This window comes from Ambystoma mexicanum, chromosome 12, assembly GCF_040938575.1.
Source record: "Ambystoma mexicanum isolate Mex_15411 chromosome 12, UKY_AmexF1_1, whole genome shotgun sequence".
In the NCBI taxonomy this organism is placed as follows: Eukaryota; Metazoa; Chordata; class Amphibia; order Caudata; family Ambystomatidae; genus Ambystoma; species Ambystoma mexicanum.
Genome location: NC_090936.1, coordinates 734,808,245 through 734,829,900, shown reverse-complemented (window position 1 = coordinate 734,829,900; position 21,656 = coordinate 734,808,245). Strand labels below are relative to the sequence as shown.

Sequence of the window (21,656 nt, the reverse complement as noted above, 5' to 3'; positions counted from 1 at the left end):
AATCTAAAAGCCTACCCCAGATGTTCTCAAAGTGCTTTTTTCTCTTCTGACGACTATAGATCACTCTCTCCATCTCCGCTACTTTTGGCATCTCATCAATCCATTCTCTCCCCTTTGGCGATAGAAACCTTTGACTTCCAATGTCTTAGAATCATCTTCTTTGCCATCAAGGAGCCTCTAAACAGCCACTTCTTCTGTGCAACAGTCAAGCCTTCGACAGGTTCATCATCACCCAATATCAACATCTCAATCATAACCAAGGGATAACCATAGCACACCGTTGAAAACTGAGGATAGTTTCTCCCCAAAACATCTCACCATTCTAAGGCCCCTGCTGGCCCCTGCTCTATGCATGCATTACCAGCATTCATCCATATCAGTCATGCCACTTTTTTACAGGCATTCTGGTGCCCAGTAGAGCCTATTCAGGATTTTAACCTGCCTGGACCTCTCACACAAGATGATAGAGCTACATTCCTACAAACATTCGCCCATCGCTCCTCCGACATCCCACTAGACAACCTTGCTGACCATTCCTATATCAAAGCAGTATTGCTATTGGCCGATGACACAACCAATTTGTAACATTTGCTCTCTAAATGACCCTCAAACTCAGCAAGAGCATTCAACCATTCAATATCAATCCCTCCCATTTCCAAGAATTCAATAGCTTTCTTCAGAGTATGAAACTCCTGATTTGTACAATGTGGAATTTGCTAGGTAGCTGGCCAAGACAGTATTTTCTTCCCGTCTCTTACCATATTGAAGAATCAAGGCGTTTCCATGCATTTTCTCCCATCTGTGATAAGAGCTTCTTCCAGGAATCCCTCACGAATTCAGTAACTGGCACCGTAGTTACAGGCTGCACCAACTTTGTTGTCAGAACCGCCTTTGATGTCAACGGTCCATTCAAGCTCGCCTCAGGGTTCGTTCAATCATCTACCTCTGATTTCAGCCGCAGTGCCAAGTGTCTGGTCGTAATAGCCAAATGATAGGCTTGGAAATGTGTGACTCCCCAGCAACCCCTATTTAAAAAGGTAACTGTAGCTTCCAAAGATTCATACTGGGAGGCTTCCCATCCCAGAAAGAAATTCTAATACCAAACTCTGACCACACGGTCCTTCCAACATTCCATACTAAGCACATGGGTAATTTTCGGTGTAGAGTTCATCTTTAACGCAGTAACCATCCTCTTTTAAACCAGTTAATAGTCCCTTCATATTCTCTTATACAATCTTGTCAAGCCTATTGGTCAGCCAGATGCCCAAATATTTGATCCTCTCTCGGCACTACTTAAAACCTGAATCCACAATCCTATCCATTTCACCATATTTGGAAATAGGCATTGTTTCCGATTTAGACCAGTTAATTTTATATCCAGCCCGAACAATAAACTCCATCAGTATTGGCAATGAGCTATCCAGGTCTCTTAGCAACACAAGCAAATCATCTGTGGATAACCATAGTTTTTAGGGAACCCTGCCATCATTAATCCCTTTTAGTCTCACCTCCTGTCTAATCATCACAGCGAGTGGTTCTATCGCAATCACAAAAAAGGCGATAAAGCGCAACCTTGCCGCGTTCTCAGTTCCAAACTGAAGGATTCTGACCGAACTCAATTAGTTGACACGTCAGCAGTTCGGCTTGTGTATCAGATCTTAACCCAACTCATAAATGACTCTTCAAAGCTCATCTTTCACAACACTGCAAACGGAAAGTACCAGTTGGCCAGATGAAATGCTATCTCCATGTCCAATGAGAAGGTAGCTGTGCCTTGCTTCTGTAATAGTCTGGAGTAGTCTCCTCATACTGGCCATGTTGTGCCTTCCTCTGACAAATCCTGACTGGTTAGGATGTATCAATCTTGGTAAGCCTACCTCCAGTCTTCTTGTCGACTTTGCCAAGATCTTATTATCCGTATTTATCAGACTAATTGGCTATTCAAATGATTAAGAACCCGTTTCCTCTTCAGCGGGTTATTAACCCTCTTCACATTCCAGGAGACAAAGCGCATCTCACTTTGGGAGGCAGACATCTCAGTTTCCAAATGGAACAATGTCTCAATAAGTACTAATACTGTAAAACAAAAAAAAAGAAATGCCCCACTCCCTCTTAAGGCAATGTTGGTCTGTGGAAACACCAACCTGTGAACAAAAACAACATTACAGCAAAACCCCCTCCCCCAGTCCCTCTCCTTTTGCAAATGAATGCGAAGATAACAAAATTACCAGCACCAAGTGCAACACCAGTATAGCCACAGTCCACGCCCCCTTCAACAGATGTCTCCACCTCAAACGAAATGCACATAAACAAATGCAGAGTTGTAAAAACCATTTTGTCACCATAATAAACTAACCACAAACATTTGAATCAAAATTATCAATAAACCAACAGTCTCCTGCAAGTTATAACACGGGCTAACCCACCAGTATCCTTAACATATACGCCACATAAAGGGTCTTCACCCATCACATCCTCATCTATTATAATCATGCATACTTCTCAATTAGACATAAAAAACATTCATAACTAATCATCAGACTGCATTTAATGTCAAAACTATCACTGCAAGTGCACCCTGCATGTTGGTAATAAATTCAACTGACAGCAAATCGAGTATGTTGTTCTCCAAGTCTAGACTGACTTGTTCCACAGTCACATACTGCTCAGAATACACCACAAAAGCCGAGCATGCAACTACATATAGCCACCCTTACCAAGACACACACACCATCAAGGGCTCATACAACATCCACCTTCAATCTGATTCAAGTTAACCTTCACATAAGCACTGGGCAGAGGCCACTTCATCAAGTATTTCCATACCTTTAGCCAAATGAGCGACATTACACGGCTACATTAACTCTCGTTAGTCCTGGCGCATGCAACAGTACCTAGACAGCCAACCATTCAGCCTTACATAGAACACTCATTGTCACCCATTCAAATACCGCAACAACACTAATCATTGTACTACATACGCAAACAGGTCCCAACTTATCACACATTCTCAAATTCATCTGCAACCACGTGTGTTAAATCACACGTTAGTCCCGCGCTCTCATAGTATACAATCCTTCTCCAATCTTTAAAGTCACTCGCAGGTCAAAATATACCAATCATAAGCCTGCCTCTCTGTAAGGGTAAATCTGCTAAATCATGAAAAACAGTACTGCTTCCTAATAAACATTCTAACATCATATGGTGGAGCAACCCGTCTATAAATAACCAGTGGAGGCAATTGCAATTTTCATAAAAATCGATTTCTTATTATCTATTGCCATTTCCTTCAAGAACATGTTGTGAGCATTAAAAACAAAAAGGTAATGCAGCTATGAATGCTCCACCATCGAGTTCTCATTCTTCTCTGGATTGGGTCATAAAGAAGGTCGCATAAGCGCTCCCTTGGTTAGCATCTCCATATTCATTTGCCCAGTCTATGTTTCCCCCCAGACTACATCTCACCTAGTTCCCCCAGACAACAACGCACCTAGAATGTTTTTAAATAATGAAACCTTGATTCAGCCAGAGATCACAAAAGGTGGGTGGTGAAAAGGTTCAAGTTCGGGATTTTGTGTAATATTCCAAAAAAATGCCAACTACAACCAGTAACCCATGAGAAAGATTAAACACATAGGTATCCTGGCCGCCGCCGCATCCAGTGGGTGGATTTATTCCAGTAGGAGTGTGACAGCTGGAGAAAATATACGGTTTGATTTTGGCGTGGAGATACTGCAAGTATGTACATGTGGGAACCAAGAACATAGAAAAATGCGGAATGTGCGTCAGTCATGCTTAGCCAAATCACTGGGTGCAGTGAGTTTGGTGAGGCGCTAGACTATATCATGCCGACTTAACAGCTGCTATCAAATTCAAAACAGGAAGGCCACCTCGTCCATAGACAACATCAGTCTTAGCAGTGTGGCGTGTAGGTCAAAGCTGTTGGCATTCGTGGGAGTAGCATACAGAAGTAGGGGGTCCTAAATCTGTAAAGACAGCTCAGCAGGTTAGGCAGCTGCTGATGAGATGTTCTATATTAATCCTATGGCTTCCCTCAATACCTGTTGCAGAATGTGCTGTGAAATTTGTGCCGTTTGTCAAATGTGAGAGTTTTTGGCGATAACCAAAATCAGATTGTTGTCTATACTGCAAGCGTGCACGCAAGTATTATGTCATTTTTTCTACACTCCACAAAAAAAACTTTCAAACGAGAGCTAAACATACAAGAAAAATCTCGAGGCCTTGCCACACCTGTTAACAAGGATTTTTTTGTTGTTGTTGCAGAGGCCTGAATAGAGATCTAAACAAAAAATAAAAATGCCGTCGTACAGAGAGCCATGGCATCAATAGCTGTAACACGAGGACTGCGGGAAATACGAAGCATTATTCAAGAACGCGTGAGAGCGCATCAACAATGGGACAGAAGTCGAGATTGGAAAACGGACTCCGTTTGTTCAGAGTTTTGGTCTCTGAGGAAACAGGTTCGAAAGGCATTATGGGGGGAAACGGTGAGAGGCCCAGGCTTCACAGACAGTTCCTGTTTCTTGTCGTAGCACTCTGTAGGAGGGGCGTGAAGTTCGTTTTCTCAAAAATGAACAGTAGCTGATTTGCAAGTTTAGGGGAACTTGTGACAGGTGTCGAGTGTTGCATTTTGGAAGCTGCAACAACCGGCTGGACACGACACGAGACTAGCACCGAGGGCAAGGCTTCAAGTAGGCCTTAGCAAGGCCGGTCGTCTGCAGCGGGGCTCTCTCGGACCGGGAGCGGGAATCGAGTCTGAAAGCATGCTCCAGGGGAGTCCGCTAGCTGCGAATTACAAGCTCTACACGCTGATGTACAAGCGGGGAGAAGAATGCGTTTCGGGAAATAATAAATCGGCCACTGCTGGAGCAGGACAGCCCAAACTTTACAGCCGAGGGCGATGCTTCTTCCAGTCGGCGTTTCCTGGAGCGTGTGCTAGTTGCTCGCCGAATTGACAGTGTGCGTCGGTTGCATATAGTTTTCATGCCGTCTTTTTTGTCACCCAACATTTATTTTAAGGAACCTGATCTTTTTGCTCCTGTTATTTATACCCCACACGTGAAAAAAAAAAAAACAATGTCAGCCCTCATATTTCCCCTAATTCCGTCCAAGCCTGGAACAATTTAGCTCTTTGGACCCCATAATGTTCACAAGCCATGAAGTACTGGAGTACCGTCTAATTTTTCACGGTGTGTGGACTTGCCATCCTCAAGGCCTCCGATTTTGTACAATGTGCCTGCTTCCCAGTCAACCCCTCCACTCAAATGGGTCTGAAAAGTAATGGCTGAATTCCAAATGAGTAAATATATGTTCATGGTTTGCAGACATTACTTTTAGGATGAGTGATGCGACAAAGAAAATTACCACTAAGCTCAGCGACCATTAAAAGGTTTAGAATATATGTTCTATATGTTTAGAATTGCATGCATGACGATCAGACATTGCATAAAATCAAAGACCATTTTGGCAAAGTAGCGAGCAGCTCACATTGTTGATGTTTGTCCCCCTGCCCTTTTTACGTAAGATTTATTCAAATAATTCAATTTTATTTTATTATTTTTTTTTTTTTTACATACTGTAAACAGTGATTTGTTTGTGGAAAGGTATTTATTTACAACATGCAGACTGGATGCAAAAGAGGCCACTTGGGAACACGCAGAGTGAACCGAAATACACAGTTGCAGGAATATTGTTTGGGGCAGGTGGCTCCTGCCTAATCCACGTGTCCCCCTGTAGCCCTGCAGAACAGTTTTTAGGCCAAAGACACAGCACTTAAACTACACCCACTTGTTAAAGTCCCACCCAGATTTGTATGCATACCTGGATGGTGATGGAATACATATTGGACAGCATAGAGGCAAGTGGATAGGCAGCAGCTCACTCAGCAAGCTCAATCATATAGAACCAGCGCAGTGGCAAGGTGGGTCATAGGGGTGATCAAGTTTCTGTTACAGGTGTTCTGCCGGGGAGTTAAGTGTGAGGGGTCTGAAATCTGCTTGCTTATTTACCAACATTGGTCATTTTATTAAAGAAATTATGTACAAAAAGGCCTCTCTTTCCCTACACTGCTGAGAATTTCCCTGCCTACCTAAGCTAAGGGAATACACTCTAACATAGGACAACTGGTCCTCATTCTAAGCAACAAAACCAAATAGAAAATATATAGCAATGTAACATCACATGACCAACATTCAGAGTCTCTGACTAATCTACTCATTTCCTGGGTGATTTCCCTTCCCCGGGATTCAAAGTCAGATCTGTTAATGTTCAACCAAAGAAATAAATGTCTCAAATCAGTTCTTGATAATTCAAAGTTAATGGAAACGTCTATTAACCAAAGATCCTCTAGGAAATCTCTTCTTCTTGGTGAAATATCCACTTTCCTCTTCCTCCAAATAGCACCAATGTTTTGTCACCTTCCTCAAGAAGACTTGCCACAGTTTAAAAAGGATGTGCAATATTCAGTAACACCAATGATATACCGTTCTTGTTGACAGGTTGCATTCTCTTGGTTACAGTTTTGAACTTCACAATGGTATATTTGACAGGATGACTTAGTAGTACTGCTGCTTCAACTTTCAACCAATTCACTTATACTTCAATTGCTATGAGAACAGACAATTTTGTCGCACAGTACTTGTGGGATGTTTTTATCCACGCATCCAAGCCCTACCTCAAAACTGTGCAGTACTGACATGGAAAACATCATGATGGCCAGAGCTTCCCAGAAAATGCACAGGGAAATGCATGAAGATTAGGCTGCCACTCATTTTTGCCGATGTTATGGGCACAGAAGGACACTGCCTAAAACCACCATTGGACTACCCACACAGTAGTCTGAAACCATTGGGAATGGCAATGCTGATTGCCAAAAGCAAACCCATAACTGTTGGGAATTCATTTTTTTTTCTTAAATCCCAAAAAGGGGTGCAGTACCAGTACTCACCACTATCAAAAAGCCGGCGTTTTAAAACAACACCAGATTTTACTTTTTTGTAGAAAACTGAATAAATGAACCCAAAGCAAGCCAAAGAAAGACTTACTGAGAGGTGGATCCAATGTAAAGTTATATTCTGAAGTGACTTGAAGGTTTATAACAAGACTCGCTGAGCTGTGGATTTCAGCAGTTTAAGTAAATTTGGACTGAAATACACTAAAAATCTAAATGTTTAAATTGACTGAGTGACCTACTTTTGAGTGTCACATAGGTTTCAATTGTTTAAATGTCATAGTTTTAAACTTAGAATCAGCATTCTAGCTGCATATGTAAACATTGTCTTGACTTAAACTGGGTAACAAAAAGTGACATTTTATCTGAAACCTGGCTTAAGGAACTGAATTCTGCCCACCAGCTACCCCCGACAGGAGATGAAACTTGAGTCACAGCTGTGTTCCCAGGCCTATCTGCCTTTTGCTGGCCACACTAAGGATATGCCATCTCTCTGATAATTGAATTAAGGGGAGCCCCCACAGAATACAGGAGCTCTGAACAAAGCCCTGTCCGGACTCAGGCAAATGTTTTATTGGCGGGAGTCGTAAATGGAGCTTCCTCCTGGAAGGACAGGGGAGGAGCACTGCCTGTGAGAGCAAGCTGGCTTGGCAGAACTGGAAAAACCAGAAATTCAACCTTGTGCTGGGGGGAAACCACACCCCTTTGGGGCCAGAACATAACTCTAAAAAGATGAATAACTCATAGTACGGACTTGTGAAAATTATTTAAATGACACCATAATTCTTGTGATTTTTCTGCCCACATTTTAAGACGTGTTAGGACCCGGTGGTATGTTCAGGGGGGGTTTTAGCGGAAAAGAGGATATTACTCAAAATGTGTGCATGTGAAAAATCTGACACTTCATCAACTAATGTCCATACTCCTTGCGCACATGTGTGTAAATTTGGGGTAATGTCCGGTATTGCAAACCAGTTAAAAAGTGCAAAATATTGCCATTTCTGAATGCAAGCTCTCAGGAAGAGCAGATTTGGACAGGGTATACCTCCTGTAATGCATGATGGGTGCATATGATTTTAAAACAATATGTACCTCTGCAAATATGTTTTTTGAGCAAATATAGATTGTGTGTAAAGTTGACAGGGGTGGGTTCTCTGTACCATAAACAGACCTCATCATGATGACACTTCATTTCATTCCCCCAATCAAGTGGAAGCGGATGAAGTGGCCAATGACAAGTGGAGAGGGGTAGGGGCTAGTGATGCTGCACACACACCCATTTTCAAAACACATAAAAGCAGACAGTCAGGACAGATAGGGACCTTCAAATCCATTTGCAGCTGGAAGCTCTGCCGGAAAATCCATACTTTACCTCCATCAATCTCTAGAGAAAGCTGTGCAGAAAGATCCAGACTTCAAATCCATCAATCTCCAGAATCCAGAGAGAGAGAGAGAGCTGACCCAGATCACTGTGAAGTGCAGAGACCAGAGTCCAGTCTAAAACCTGACCAGATCCGTGGCGAGGCCCATTCTAATTCAAGAATATAGTGTGAGTACCTAGTAGAACTGTGCAGAACCAATCTCTTAGTTAAAATAATATAATTCAATTCTATTTAATCTAAGTAGAACTGCCTCCTAACTGTCACCTGTCATTTTCTAGTTGCAAGCTGCACTTGTCTTTTTGAACTTTAAAATTTCAAATCTGAAAAACGACCTTTATTTAATCGCTCATATCTCTGTGACCGTTTGTCCTAGAGACTTACAGTAACTTTCCCCGGAAAGCTGAGAATCGTGGTTTTTCTGCGAACCTAGAACCGCATTCCTACCCCCTATAGTTTTGCCGCACTCGCGAATTTACCGCGATTTGCAAATTTCTCAACGTGTGAAAACAGCAGTTTTCTTGCTTTCAGTTGCCAAAAATTCGTTTAACCTGCTAGTTACTCCTAGATCCTTGCTAAAGTGAGCCTGGGCTAATATTAACTTGATACCACTCACCCTGAACCTCCTAGAGGGAATTAAAAGCATTTTAGCATATTTTTCACTTCATTGCCAGCACATATAAAAGCATTTTGGGGCTGTGTTTCCAACTTCTGTAGTGTAAGCTTGCTGGGGTGAACTGAATTACAGTTGATTGCATTTCTGAGAACTGTGTGCTTTCCTTCCATTTCCTTGCATTGCATAAAGGGGGGAGTGGATTGCCAGAGAAAAGTGATTACATTGTTTTGTGGAAATCATATTGAGTATTTTCTGTATTGTATTTTCATTCAACATTATATCCATCTGAACCTATATAAAGCATTCTCTACCACCTTATTCTTCGGTTCCTATTCACAAGTGTGCTAGTGCCAGATTCTCCGTTGTTAATCTTTCTCATATCAGATTAAGTGTGATATCCAATTATTAATTTATTATCAAAGTGTGATATATCTATACATTGTTTAATTTTTTTCAAATAAATCTTTTAAATTTGCAAAACAAACCTACTTCTTGGCTCAGTGGGGTCAGGGGGATTCTAAGAGAGGGGTGTTATATAGGGGTAGTCATCCAGAACGCATGAACTGGACATAAAGATAGATCAATAAGGGTTTCCATTCAGTATCCCAGACTAGGCATTGACTTAGCTGTAGTGTTGAATTGAATCCTCTTACAAATTCCACTTGGCTTAGATTTCTACAGTATTGCATCCACTGACAAATATAACGCTAACTCTTCATTATTTTGGACTACTACCACCACTTCAGAAATTTGTATTTTTAGATATGCTTCGACAAGATCTACTTCAAAGTACTTCAACAACTTCAAGTAGACTCTTCCTCTGAAAAACACTTCAAAAGGAAAGCCTCTTTGCCTCTCGTCTGTCTGCCACAACAATTACAAACCAAGTTTGCCTTGGATATTCCCCTTCTCTCTGGCTTCCACTACAGGTTGTGTCAAATTCAAAATATTCTTTACAGACAGCCAGTCCCCCTTCCCCAACTTTATCTGCACCTTTCTGCCAGTGATTAGCCCAATTAATTAACCCGAAGACTTGGTGCCACTTTCTTAGCTTCATGTAATATTTGCACACTTGTATCGTAGGCCAAGACGCTTATCAACTTCGCACTACAGTTGGATTGCTCTTTAACTCTGAGAAAGTTAGTTTTCACCAGTAGTATGGGGGTGGGGAGGGGACTCTTGGCTTGAGCAATGCTAGTATGTTTGGCTCACAACGAGATCTAATCATTCTACCGCTTCAGCGTTACAAGGTCCCATTCCAACAAGGAGCTCTCAAGTTTCTTTTCACTCGAGACTCATTTTTCCTTACACGCGACTGCTGCTTCCCTTAGTTTCAAATGGTTAATATTCTTACAATGGTTTTACAAGCTTTTCACTCCGACACGAGTGATCGGAACAATGCTGAAGCACACGCGAGTGCTACATTTCCCTTCTCCACCATTGTCTGCTTTAACGGTCGCTTGCATTAAAGCGGGAACACTTCAAACGTGCTACTGTTACCCGCATACACTCGTGCAATGGATCAGAGTGCTCGGTTCAACTCATCAGCTTCTTTCTTCCCTTGGCTTTTTGCAGGATGCCCACGGCTTCAGGCGGCTTCCCGGCCAACAGCTTCCTCCGTTTAAGTCTCCATGACCCCTGGCACAACGTTAGGGAGCTTCTTAGACTCCCAGGACCTTCGGCTGCACAGCAACACTTGCTCCCCAGCACGCTTCTGCAATCAAGTGCTCAATAAGGAAAACGGTCATCCTGCAAATCTTGCACTGCGCAACCTCTGCACTTCATATTTTGGGACAACCACCACCTCTGCTTAGACCGCGAGCAACGTGCTGTCGGGTATCTACTACTGCTGCTGCTCCAACTCCGGTTACAGCTCCTTCTGCTACTCTGACAAACAGCCACATCTCCAGCTACTGCTAACTATTGGAACCTGCTCTCAGACTTCTCCAGGTGTGGGTCATTAGACCCAATTGCCCAACCCTTAATGCTACATTGCTCTGCAGTGCTCTTCTTCATCCCAGTACTTCCGGGATTATGGGACTTGTAGTCCCGTCTAACAAAATTAGATTCCACCATCAACTTCTTAGTCCTAAATGTAGGCTGCAAGTGATATATGATAGTTTATTTATATAGCGCCTATACACAATGTGTTTCAAAGCGCTTCAAGGCAAGGGAGGGAACAAGGGAAAATACAATTACATTCTTACAGGCCATGAACAGTTAAGATGTGAAATTAACTATTGTAGTCAGCCTGACGACATTTCAGATAGTGCAAGAGCTAAGACATAGATAAGGAACGGATGGGGAAAGTGAGAAGGAAATGGAAACAGACAGGCGACTACCGTACTAGGCCTGACGACATTTCTGGTACAGCCGGAGAAAAACAAAAAGGTGAGGGAGAGGGGTGCAGAAAGGGAGGGGAGGATCAAAACAAGCGACTATCGTACTAGGCCGGACAAGATAGTACTGGAGGGATGGGGGGTGGGGGGGAACAGTAAGGGGATGGGGGAGTGACAGACGAGGTTGCTATCATACTAGGTCCGGGGACAATTCTGATAAAGTAAGTGCGTAGAAGAAAGTAAGGGGAGGAGGGGAGGAGAGAACAGAGAGTAAGCAGTCAAAAAGAGTGGAGAAGCAAGAGGGGATAGCGAATACAACTGCAGAAGTCAGTAGTAAAACATAATGTTGCAGGCCAGGATGCAAAATGAAGAACAGCACGATTCAGGGCCACCATAGTACAAGATGCCAAGGAAGTCCAGCATGAGAGTTGAGAAAAGGTAACGCACTGTGAATCAATGAAGTCCATAAAAATAAAATCCAGCATTGGCTACAAAACGGTGATGGTGAAACCAGAATGTAGCAGGACAGACTCCTGTGTGCGGGAAGGGGGACCACAAGGGAACAACACGGGGGGACCTGAGAGGGTGGGGATGACCTGTGGGGACATAGGATAAACACATGTTGGTGCATGCTTACCTGCTGGCTGAGCAGGGGTTTGGGCCCTGGGTTCTCCTGGTCTTAACAGGAATTTCCCTTTTCTTTGACTGCCCTTCGCTTTGGACACCCGGGCGAGAGACGCCCTTGATCTAAGAGTTAAGAGCAGGAAGGAAGAGGTAGGGCTAAGAAGGTGGGTGGTGCTTTGGCCAGATGACCTAGATATACTCACACCTGCTCCCCAGCTGCAAAGGAAAAGAGGCTGGAGGGCTGACACATCTTATAACCTTGTATTAAATATGGACATCTTGGCGTTAGGGTATTCAGCTGGCATTAGACATTTGCTTCTGCATACACAACCCTGGAGATTAAACCAATGTCACCAACCCAGTCTCTAACATTGTGCTGCGAGTATCCATACTCAGACAAGTGCTGAGCAAGTGCCACCGGGACAATGTTTCATTCCTTCAGTAAACACAAGCATTACCACAGCCGGATCTTTGGTGATCAAGATTAACTGAGAGTCATCAATCATTAATACAACACTTACCTGAAAAGTGTGCAATCATCATGTCGGACAATGAAAATAAAGTGGTTGGGCCATTGTGCTCTTATGTACCCCTCATTTTAACATGTCTGAGTTGCCGGTGCTGCGTCCCTAATGAGAACAATCCCTAATGAGAACAATCACAATTTTATGGAGTGTCAGTAGCAAGACTATTAGGATAAAAACAACTGACGCCTCTTCATTAATCTAGTGGGAGATGAAAAAGAGCTAATGTTTACACATTAGCAAGACATCAAACACATGCTAGTTCTCAAGGATGAGTTTTGCTATTTTCCTCCAGTACGAGTGATCCATCTACATGCGCAAAAGCTGCTATCATTCTAGATTAGATGTTGTTTGCAGCATGGGGCGTTGCAATCACTCTAATAGACCAAAATCTACAACTCTGCCTACTTCAACTTGATTAACAAAGGATTACCCTGCTCTGACCCCAAACCAACAGCATGTTAGAAAAACTGTACAAAAGACCTCAAATGTTCACTTGCCACTAATGAGTGAAACTTGACAAGACAGACATGATACTGCCATGTGCATGTGGAGAACTGAGCGGGTAAGCAACTTTGTAAGCCTGGCTAGTAAATTGCAAGTTGATTTTTTTTATCCCTGCCATTCAACACACTGAAGCCAACACATGCAGTGTAATCAAAAGGCCCCAAACCTACGGAACTGAAGGCCCAGGAGAAAAAAGCCTACCTGTCAGTACAAAAAGGAAAAAGCAGCATTTTAATTCACAAAAAGGCAGAAGAAATTCAAAAGGTCCCTTTCACATGTAAAACAGGATTTTTAAACACTGACACCAAAACGGCTTTGCATGTGTGTTTCTAAGTTGAAGCAAGACTTGAGAACACATTTCCCCTGCCAACATAAAGATGTCCGGAAAGAGACTTGGTGTGCGTTGATAAGATGTAATGTAGATTATGCTTCACATGCAAAATACCAGCAACATGTCATGGTGCCTGCTCCCAGACATCAGGAGCAGACCAGACGGCCCAGAGTACTGGCACCCATGGGGACCTTTAAGGTCCCAAAGGATCGCCTGAGGGCTTCCAGGACTCAGTCCTGGCACCGTTGGCGCCAGGCTCATACTACCTTTTTAGGCAAGACAGGTTATCAAGTAACAGAACCATGCACAGCCCATGAGGTTGGTTGAAGGGACTACTTTATCTGGGGGGGGACCATTTGATAAGGTGTGGTGCAGGGACTACTTTACCTGGAAACTACTTCTGGGAAGCTATTTAAACCACGCCCGAAGAACAGAACACGCTTCGCGTTATTCTGCACTCCTGCATCGTAACGCTCAACGTGCCTGCAGCTCCAGTCCTGTTTTCAGCCATGCCCGTCCTGGTCATCGTGATCTGCACCTGCAACGGAAGGAGAGATCACAGATTAGAACAAGAGCTTTACCTGATACTTCATCACCATCACTCGGGAGTCTCAGCATCTGCAGACAAAGGAACATCAGTTAACCGTGCTACGTAAGAACCAGCTTAAAGACAATTAGCATAGCGCAGCGTGTACTCACCTAAGCGCTGTACGTCCATGCGATCCAACAAGGCATTCTCACGCGATCGCCGTCCCGGTGCCGCCGCATCTGCAGAACAAGGAAAGAACACAACAGGTGAGCTGCGCTTCACTAAAGGACATTCAATCTCGCGTAGCATAATACTCACCAGAAGCAGTATTCACTTGCCGCGAGTCCCCATTACATCTTTGCTCCAGCGGCGCTGCACCTGCAGAAATAAAGGAGACAGTGGATTAATAGCACGAAAGAACAAAATCACTTGTTAGACATTTTTGAATCGTGCAAGCATTGAAACTTACCTTGGCATTACCTCATCTTATCCGGAGGGGAGTCGCCTTTCTTCGGGAGTACCTCAAAAGGGGAATCTGCAAAGAAAGGTACAGGAGTGAACTTTAAGACAACCAGAACTCTAAAGCATTTCATGCTATGTAGGATTGGCATAACGACTTACCTCACAGTCATTGTTGTCTGTAACCTGCCATAAGGCTACATGATCAGTGCAGTTAACTGGATCCCTGAATCTCGACGCACCCCTGCACACAGTCGCAGGATGGAGAGCCCATCCTTCATAACGTTAAGGTGAGATACAGTGAAGGGACATTGGGAGGTTGCGGAGGTGGAAGTTGACCCTTCTCCTTACGGCTAGTTAATTTATCACTTTCACCATTTTAGGCAAATCTTCTTTCGTGCCAGACAGACGAAACTAAACGGGCAGGTGCAGTCACTCATCACTTCGCTACGAGTCACACTGGTGGAGACCGCCGCAGTCCAGCTTCGTTCTGCGCCCCTATGGAAACCAGGTGAGCGAAACACAAGTAAAAAGAAAAACTTTGTTTCCATGGGTCACATGTATATTTCTTGTAGACCAGAGAAAGACCCTTTTGGCTTGTGGGTCTCTGGGCAAAATTCACAAAGGTCACCACCAGTCAGAGCCTGGCTTGCCTCAACTGTTTACAACTGAAATAAAATGTGGTCTGTAGGGTGTCAAAAACCAAGTTTCCATAGACCTGCGGTCTCTGAAGGCAGTTCTGAGCAGGCAAATGTTTTAACTTGTGCACGACAGGAATGTAGGCAGGGGGAATCTCTGTGTTGCCAAGGCCCCAGGTTTTACGACTGACAGCCACCAACTTCAAACAACCAACTTCAAACAACAAAGAGACTTATAAAAACTATGGTCACAGGCTGGCCGAGAGAGACAAATGGACTGCAGGAAAAGATGCTCATATGAAGATTCCCTTTGTTTAAATGGACTGTCACAATTGTTGCATTTTCCCAAAAACCACAAGTCACACTGATTACATGTATGTTTCACTCTTTTTAGATAATTTCCAGGCGATTTTATTGAAATAAAAATCATCCATATGAGATTTAGGGAACCGTAATGGCCAGCTAAAATGGGTTTTTGGCTGATCTGAAAATGTCCCGAATTTTAGAGTTGGCAAACTGGTGAAGGGTAAAATTAGGAATGTGGAGAATATTGCATGTTCCTAACCATTGTGCTTTTTGTAAAAATGGCTAAAAATTGCCAAACGCTCGTGCTACATTGTGCGGACCAGGCGGCCGTTCCCCATGATTATCTGAATCGGAAAATTATATAATACTTAGAGAGGAGCTAGAGTTGGCAAGAGAGGATAACTGTCTAATTCTGGGTGCGAGAACTCTTGCAGAGAGTTGCCCAAGATTACAAACTTGATGGTGTCAAGTGGATGCACTATGAGGAAAAGAGAGAGCTCCTAAATTTACCATTGTGAACAGAGCTGCTAAAACTGACAATCTGACTGCCACAAGGAAACACCAAAAGGAGATTTTGCAGAGATGGCGCTGGGTGAAGCAGTCTATTGCTGTTCTCTCTTGCTGGGGAAGCCTAAAAGTTGACTGGATTCTATGGTAAAGAGCTGGAAACCATCCTTGAGAGTGAAGTATCCAGACCCCTGCCCTATCCTCCAAAAGGGTCCTGAAATGCAGCTGCATTTCCTTAACTTTAAGCAGAGGCTTTCTACGCAAGTAGAACTGAGCCCTGGGACACCAAAGGTGGGGGCTGCTTGCCTTAAATCCTTTCCCTTTATAGTGGGCAGGAGGTGAAGGGGGGCAAAACTGTGATCCTTAGCCTAATTAACTAGAAATATTAATGTAATTAATGCCCCTTGGCAAAACACCACAGGGTCATTTTTGTTACAATTCAAAATTAACAAAGCTCATTCCAAGTGTGCACTGAAAACTATAAACTCATTTAATTGGGTGATCCCATTTGTCCTTTTGACCCCAATTTCTTTAGGAAGAGGGTTGTCTTTGTCCCTAAACTAAAAGAAAATCCCAATTGTTACCATCCAGCTTCCCAAAACACAGGCCGTTAAGTGGAGAGGAGTCTGAAATCCAAAATTCTTAAATCATCTCAATTTTTTGTCAGCCTTCCCCAACACAGATATAAAGTAGAGGGGCGAGGGTCTGAAAAACCCACTGCCAAGTCACCCTGTGTTTATTTACTGCTAGCCTTTTAAGCACGCAGGAAAATCAAAATTTGCACAGCACTATACTTGTAATGGATTTGGTTCACTGACCAGCGCTAATTATTTCTTGAATTGAAATAAAAGTATTGTGATGTGTTTCCCCCCCAAATTAATTTGTGCGACTTATTTGTGCAACAAGAAGTTAATTGTGAGCCACAAAGAAGGTGGCGTGTGTAATTTAGTGTGATTTCTATTACTTCTAAATATATATTTCCTGAACACTGTCCTGGTTCTTGGCTCATTGGTAGCTCAGGGGGAAGGATCCAAGGGGCATGAGAAGAGGCTGAGATAGGGCTGAATAAATAACCAACATTAAACAGTTTATTGTGCGACACCTAGATTGGGGAGGGAAGGAACTCCCTGTGTCGAGTGTGGCCTCTCAATAAACCATGACAGAGTATCTCTCAATCAAGTTCTGTGCGCCATATTGAAAGATTATAGAACATCTCCACACAGCATGATGGGAACATGCATTCTAGACCTCATGCTGGGGCAGAAACCTTGCATCAAAAAGCCTTCTACCAAATCACCCCGATCAGGGGACCTTCAAGGTGGAAGATCAAAGCATCTAGATGAAGATGTATGCTAATCAGAAGCAACACACAAGATCACAGAATTAGAAAATTGGAACGCCCATAAACCTGACAACACATTTGACAGAATGAGCACATCAAAGGGTTCCGAGTGACTGGTGGGACCCAGAGAAAAACAATCACAGGAAATGCTCCACTTCAGGAGACACAACTCAAGAGAAAGTTTGGAAGACTTCTCACTCAACTCATGGGGAGGACACAAAGAAAGGGAACTCAGGAAACATGAAGTAGGCAGTGTTGCAAGTAGGCCGAGATGGTTCTCCCGACGCCCTGCAGGATTGATGAGCGAGATATAAAGTCAACCAGCCGGTCTATACTGATTTAATATATTGCCTCATTCTCTCCTCTTATTCTTTTTTCTCCTTCTCTCCCTCCCTTCTTTAGTTTTCCTTGGTTTCTTTTTTTTTTAGACTGGGGAAGGCATGGCAAAGCAGCCCAACGGTGTGGATGAAGCTGTGGCACAAAGGGCAAAAAAGGCCAAGATGGTGGTCACAACGAGAGACAGCTGGTCCCTGCCACGCAACTGGTGATGGGGAAGTGGGCCAACAGCGTTAAGGAAGCTGTGGCGCACAGGGCACAAAAAGGTCAAGATGGTGGCTCAGAGCTTGCCACTAGCGTTGAGGAAGTTGGGGTGAGCACAGCATGTAGGACCAAGATGGTGGCCGCAACGAGGGCTGTGGCCTCCCCACAGCACCTAGCAAGGATCCGCTGGTCTCCCCTTCATGACGCACGCGAGGAGCGCCATCAGCACACCGCCAGGTGGCACCCGGCATAGATGGGCTTCACATAAGTCCCTGGTAATTGGGAGACCTGCATGGCGCGGCCCTCACATGCTGCCTGCAGGTCTTCCCCCACAAACCGCAACGGACGATCCTGCTCAGGGGAGAAATTAAGAAATGCGGCATCCCCAGTGTGAGGAACAGGAACACTGCCCCAGGAGCGCAGAAGACCCTGCAACAGAGGAGCCTGCCAACCACAGTCCCATGTTGCCCACACCGGCCCGCAGCTTTCCCAGGGGAAAGTGCTTGTGTGGCTGGGTAGCTCCTCCTTACATGGGGCTTGCAGCCGCTCGCTGGGGCTCTCAAACATATGCTGCCGCATTGGAAAATGAAAGTCTCCCGGTCGAGAGGTGTGGACCGATGCCACCTGGGAGGGAGGGTGGCCTCTGCCATCACCACTGTCATGCTAAAGACAGCTTGCAGCACCGAGTGGCCATCTGGCCTGGGGGAGCCTTGCGAGACAACGAATGCCGCCTCAATAAGAAAGGTGCTCGCTCGAGGGGGAGCCGTCACAACGTTCACATCAATGACCCTCCCCGGGTGATTAACTAGACAAGATCACACAAGGACTGCACCGCACAGCAGATATGGCCCTTGTTGCGGCTTTTCCTGCCAAAACCCTCAATGACAATTAACAAATAAAGTTGTCCTTGTGTGTCATTGTCGCATTGGGCCACTATCCCCAAGGGCATTATGGGGCAATGGCGTGTGCAAGTGTTAAAGCTGCATTACCCTAACTACTTAAAGAGGACTCAGTTATAATAGGCGTTTTATGCTGGGAGCCAGCATGTTAGCAAGCTGCTTAAAGTAGACACAGTAAGATGTTGTTGCATTTCTAACATGTATTCCCATGTGTGTGGGAGTCTGTCTTGTGCGCGTCAAACCCCATGTCAAAATGTAAACGCTGTACCTGGCTAATGAGCCTTACGGGCTGACTGAACACCAGCCACCTCTGATGCATGTAATTTATTGCATTGTCATTCATGTATCATCATTTTATGTATACCCCTGGCATGGGATGTTGTGACTTAAGCCCCTCCGGGCTCGGGCAAAAGTCACGTGTGATGCGACATGTGGGGGACATGTCATCAGGCCAATAAAGGCCTGAGCGGCTTCCCGCTAGGCAGTCTTTTACCACCATGGCTCTTGCCTTCTGGGTCTCATTTCAGCATGTGCCAGTGCTGCACAGTAGGCCTGCCCAGCAAGGCCCTCCACCACCAGAGCCAGACCACCAGGCCCCTTAACAGTGTTGGAGTTTGCGAACATACCCACTCCCACGTCATTCTCCAGCAAGCTGAATCCAAGGAGTAAATGTTAGGAAACCTGAGCGGCACAGTCCGGGGTGTAGTCTGTCCCGCAACTTCAGGGGCATAGTCTGGAATGGAATGCACAGGTGAAGGCACGCAGTGTGGGGGTACATAGTCTTTTGATCGTCCAAGGAGGCGAACAGTGAGGTGATCCGAGAAGGCACACAGTCTCAAGCACTCTGGAGCACGCACAGCAGGCACCACCAGTCTGGGACAGCAGCTTAGAACACAGTCAGTCAGTCTGGGGCACAGGGCCTAGGGATCTCTGAATTCAGCCTGGTGTACATAGTTTGAGGTACACATTTCAGCATGTGTGGGGAACAGCAGAATATGTGCAGACCGGTTCACATTAAATCAAGTCAGCCATGGTAGCACCCAGCTAGACACAGGGGTGTGAAGTTGGAAAGGGCACACAGGGCTACACAGACGTAACCAAACAGCACTTTCTAAGGCTAGCAACAATGAGAACACTGTGGAAGGCAACCTTGGGCACAGAGTTTGGAGAACAGAGGGATGCACAGTCCACCAGGTCTGTGGCAGGCCAATTGGGAAGCAGACAAAGGCTCAACGGACTTGTGCATGCGGAGACACCCAAGGAAAGGGACAGTGGGTGCCACCCAAAGAAAAGTACAGTCTAGGGCACCTAATGAGCCACAGAGTGATGCCCACAGGGCTTTGCAGCCATGGTAACACGTAGATGCGCACACTGTGGGTGCAGTCTGTGACAGCCAGGAAGCTACAGTTCAAGGCACCAAAGGGTGAGAAGTTGCTGGTGCAAAGTTTAGGGAGCAACCAGTCTGGGCTAGACATCCAAAAAAGCAGTCAGTCTGGCCCACACTAAAAGACTGGAGCATTCAGCCTGGGTCAAACTGGGAACAGCAAGTGTAAGGCACTCATCCTCGGAAGCAACCGGTCTAGGCTGCACAGGGGAACAAGCAGGCTGGGAATCAGCCTGGGCCACAAAGGAGTGCAACCAGTCTGGGGCGCACAGCCAGTCAGGGGCACATAGAAAGGGGCATACATAATTTAGGGCACAGTCTTGGGTGCAGACTTTGTGGCACATAATTTAGCATACCTAAGGGCCCACAGTGCACCATGGCTGGGGCACACCAACCGCGGAACAGAGAGAGGCAGCAGGCTGGGTTACAGCCAGCCAAGGAAGAGCACAGTCTGGTGTGCCCTGTGAGCCATGGTGTACAGTGTCACCCAGGGTTCGGTGCACAGTGTCACTCAGATTGTGGCAGGTGAGAAGACAGGCAGAGACACAAAGCCCGGGTGCAAAGGCTATGTGATAGGTTAGAGAGAATGCGTGCGGCTCGGCGACTCACCGGTTCTGCTTCTCCCGGGCTGCAGGTCCCGCCAAGAGAGCTGCTCTCCTCCCGGGTCCAAGGTGACTTCATAGCAGCGGTTCTTCCCGAGCAGCGTGGAGCTCAGCGGCTGCATCTCGGCCTCCATACCGCTCGGTGTCCCGGTGGCTGTTACGTGAGCCTGATGTTCTTTTCCCCGGGCCGGGCAAGCTGTCTACCGCCGTAGCGCCAGGGCAGCAGCGATGCCCTCCGCGAGGAGTCAGAGGTTCCTAGCGGTCGGGCCATCCATTGTCCGGGGGAGGAGGACGGACCGCCCACTCTCGCGTCAGCAGGCAGCAGTTTAGGAGAAGGGAGGTGCACAGCGCCCGGGACGTCACGAAGGGAGGCGGGCATCTTGCCGGAGCTCAGCGGGTTCAGGGTCAGAGCAAAGCATTAAGAATAGTTGTGACTGAGCGGGCATTCGCGGCGTGGGCACTGTCTGGACAGACAGGGCGGGCAGAGTCTTCTTTATCAATATTCTAGTTCCTGCAGTGCGATGCCGGTAACCCGAAACTGGTCTCTAGAAATTTCTTAAATTGACATCTAATCTGATGTCACTGAAAAGTCGTCAATATAAATGTACGCTACACCTCACTGAAACTGCACAAAAGATATTCTGGCTCACTCACCCTTGCCTATATTTGGAATTAGCAATTTATTCTGGGTTGCATAAATTCCGTTAAACAGATTTTGCTTCATGTAGCCCTTTTCGGACGTTTGCCGCCAAACTTACAAACGGAAGAGCCGGGACGGCAGTTCATTATTTATTTATTGTTATTTTGTAAGAAGTCAGCCACGAATCCAGTCACTTCGTAAAACCCAAATACCGCTTTCATTGTGGACACATTGTGACTTCTAATTCGGTTGATAGTGTGTCTTCTGCCTGCCTTCGTAAACACCGATTGACTTGCATGTTCTGTTTTGTGTCACTTCACTTGCTCCCAAAAGTTCAAGCATCCAAGTGCTTTGGTTTACACAAAAGCTAATGGCTTTCAAGTTTTTAGGCATTCCATTGAAAGACTTTCACTCCTAAAAGTTAGCTGAAGCTCTGGTTACTCCCTACTTCTCTAACACTGCCTCCTGCAAGTAGCATTTCCAAACATTGGTCTGCTACTTTCCAAAAAGTCTGGCATTA

General features: G+C 45.2%; 1 protein-coding gene across 1 annotated transcript in view; it reads right to left on the bottom strand.

Moving 5' to 3' along the window:
• The window catches only part of CERK (ceramide kinase), a 679,079-nt gene extending 658,244 nt beyond the window's left edge, over positions 1 to 20,835 (bottom strand). The window contains 1 exon segment of the mRNA XM_069629241.1: positions 20,504 to 20,835. Coding sequence (XP_069485342.1) covers positions 20,504 to 20,630 — 127 coding nt within the window. The 5' untranslated portion in view covers positions 20,631 to 20,835.
• Between the last annotated feature and the right edge of the window lie 821 nt (positions 20,836 to 21,656).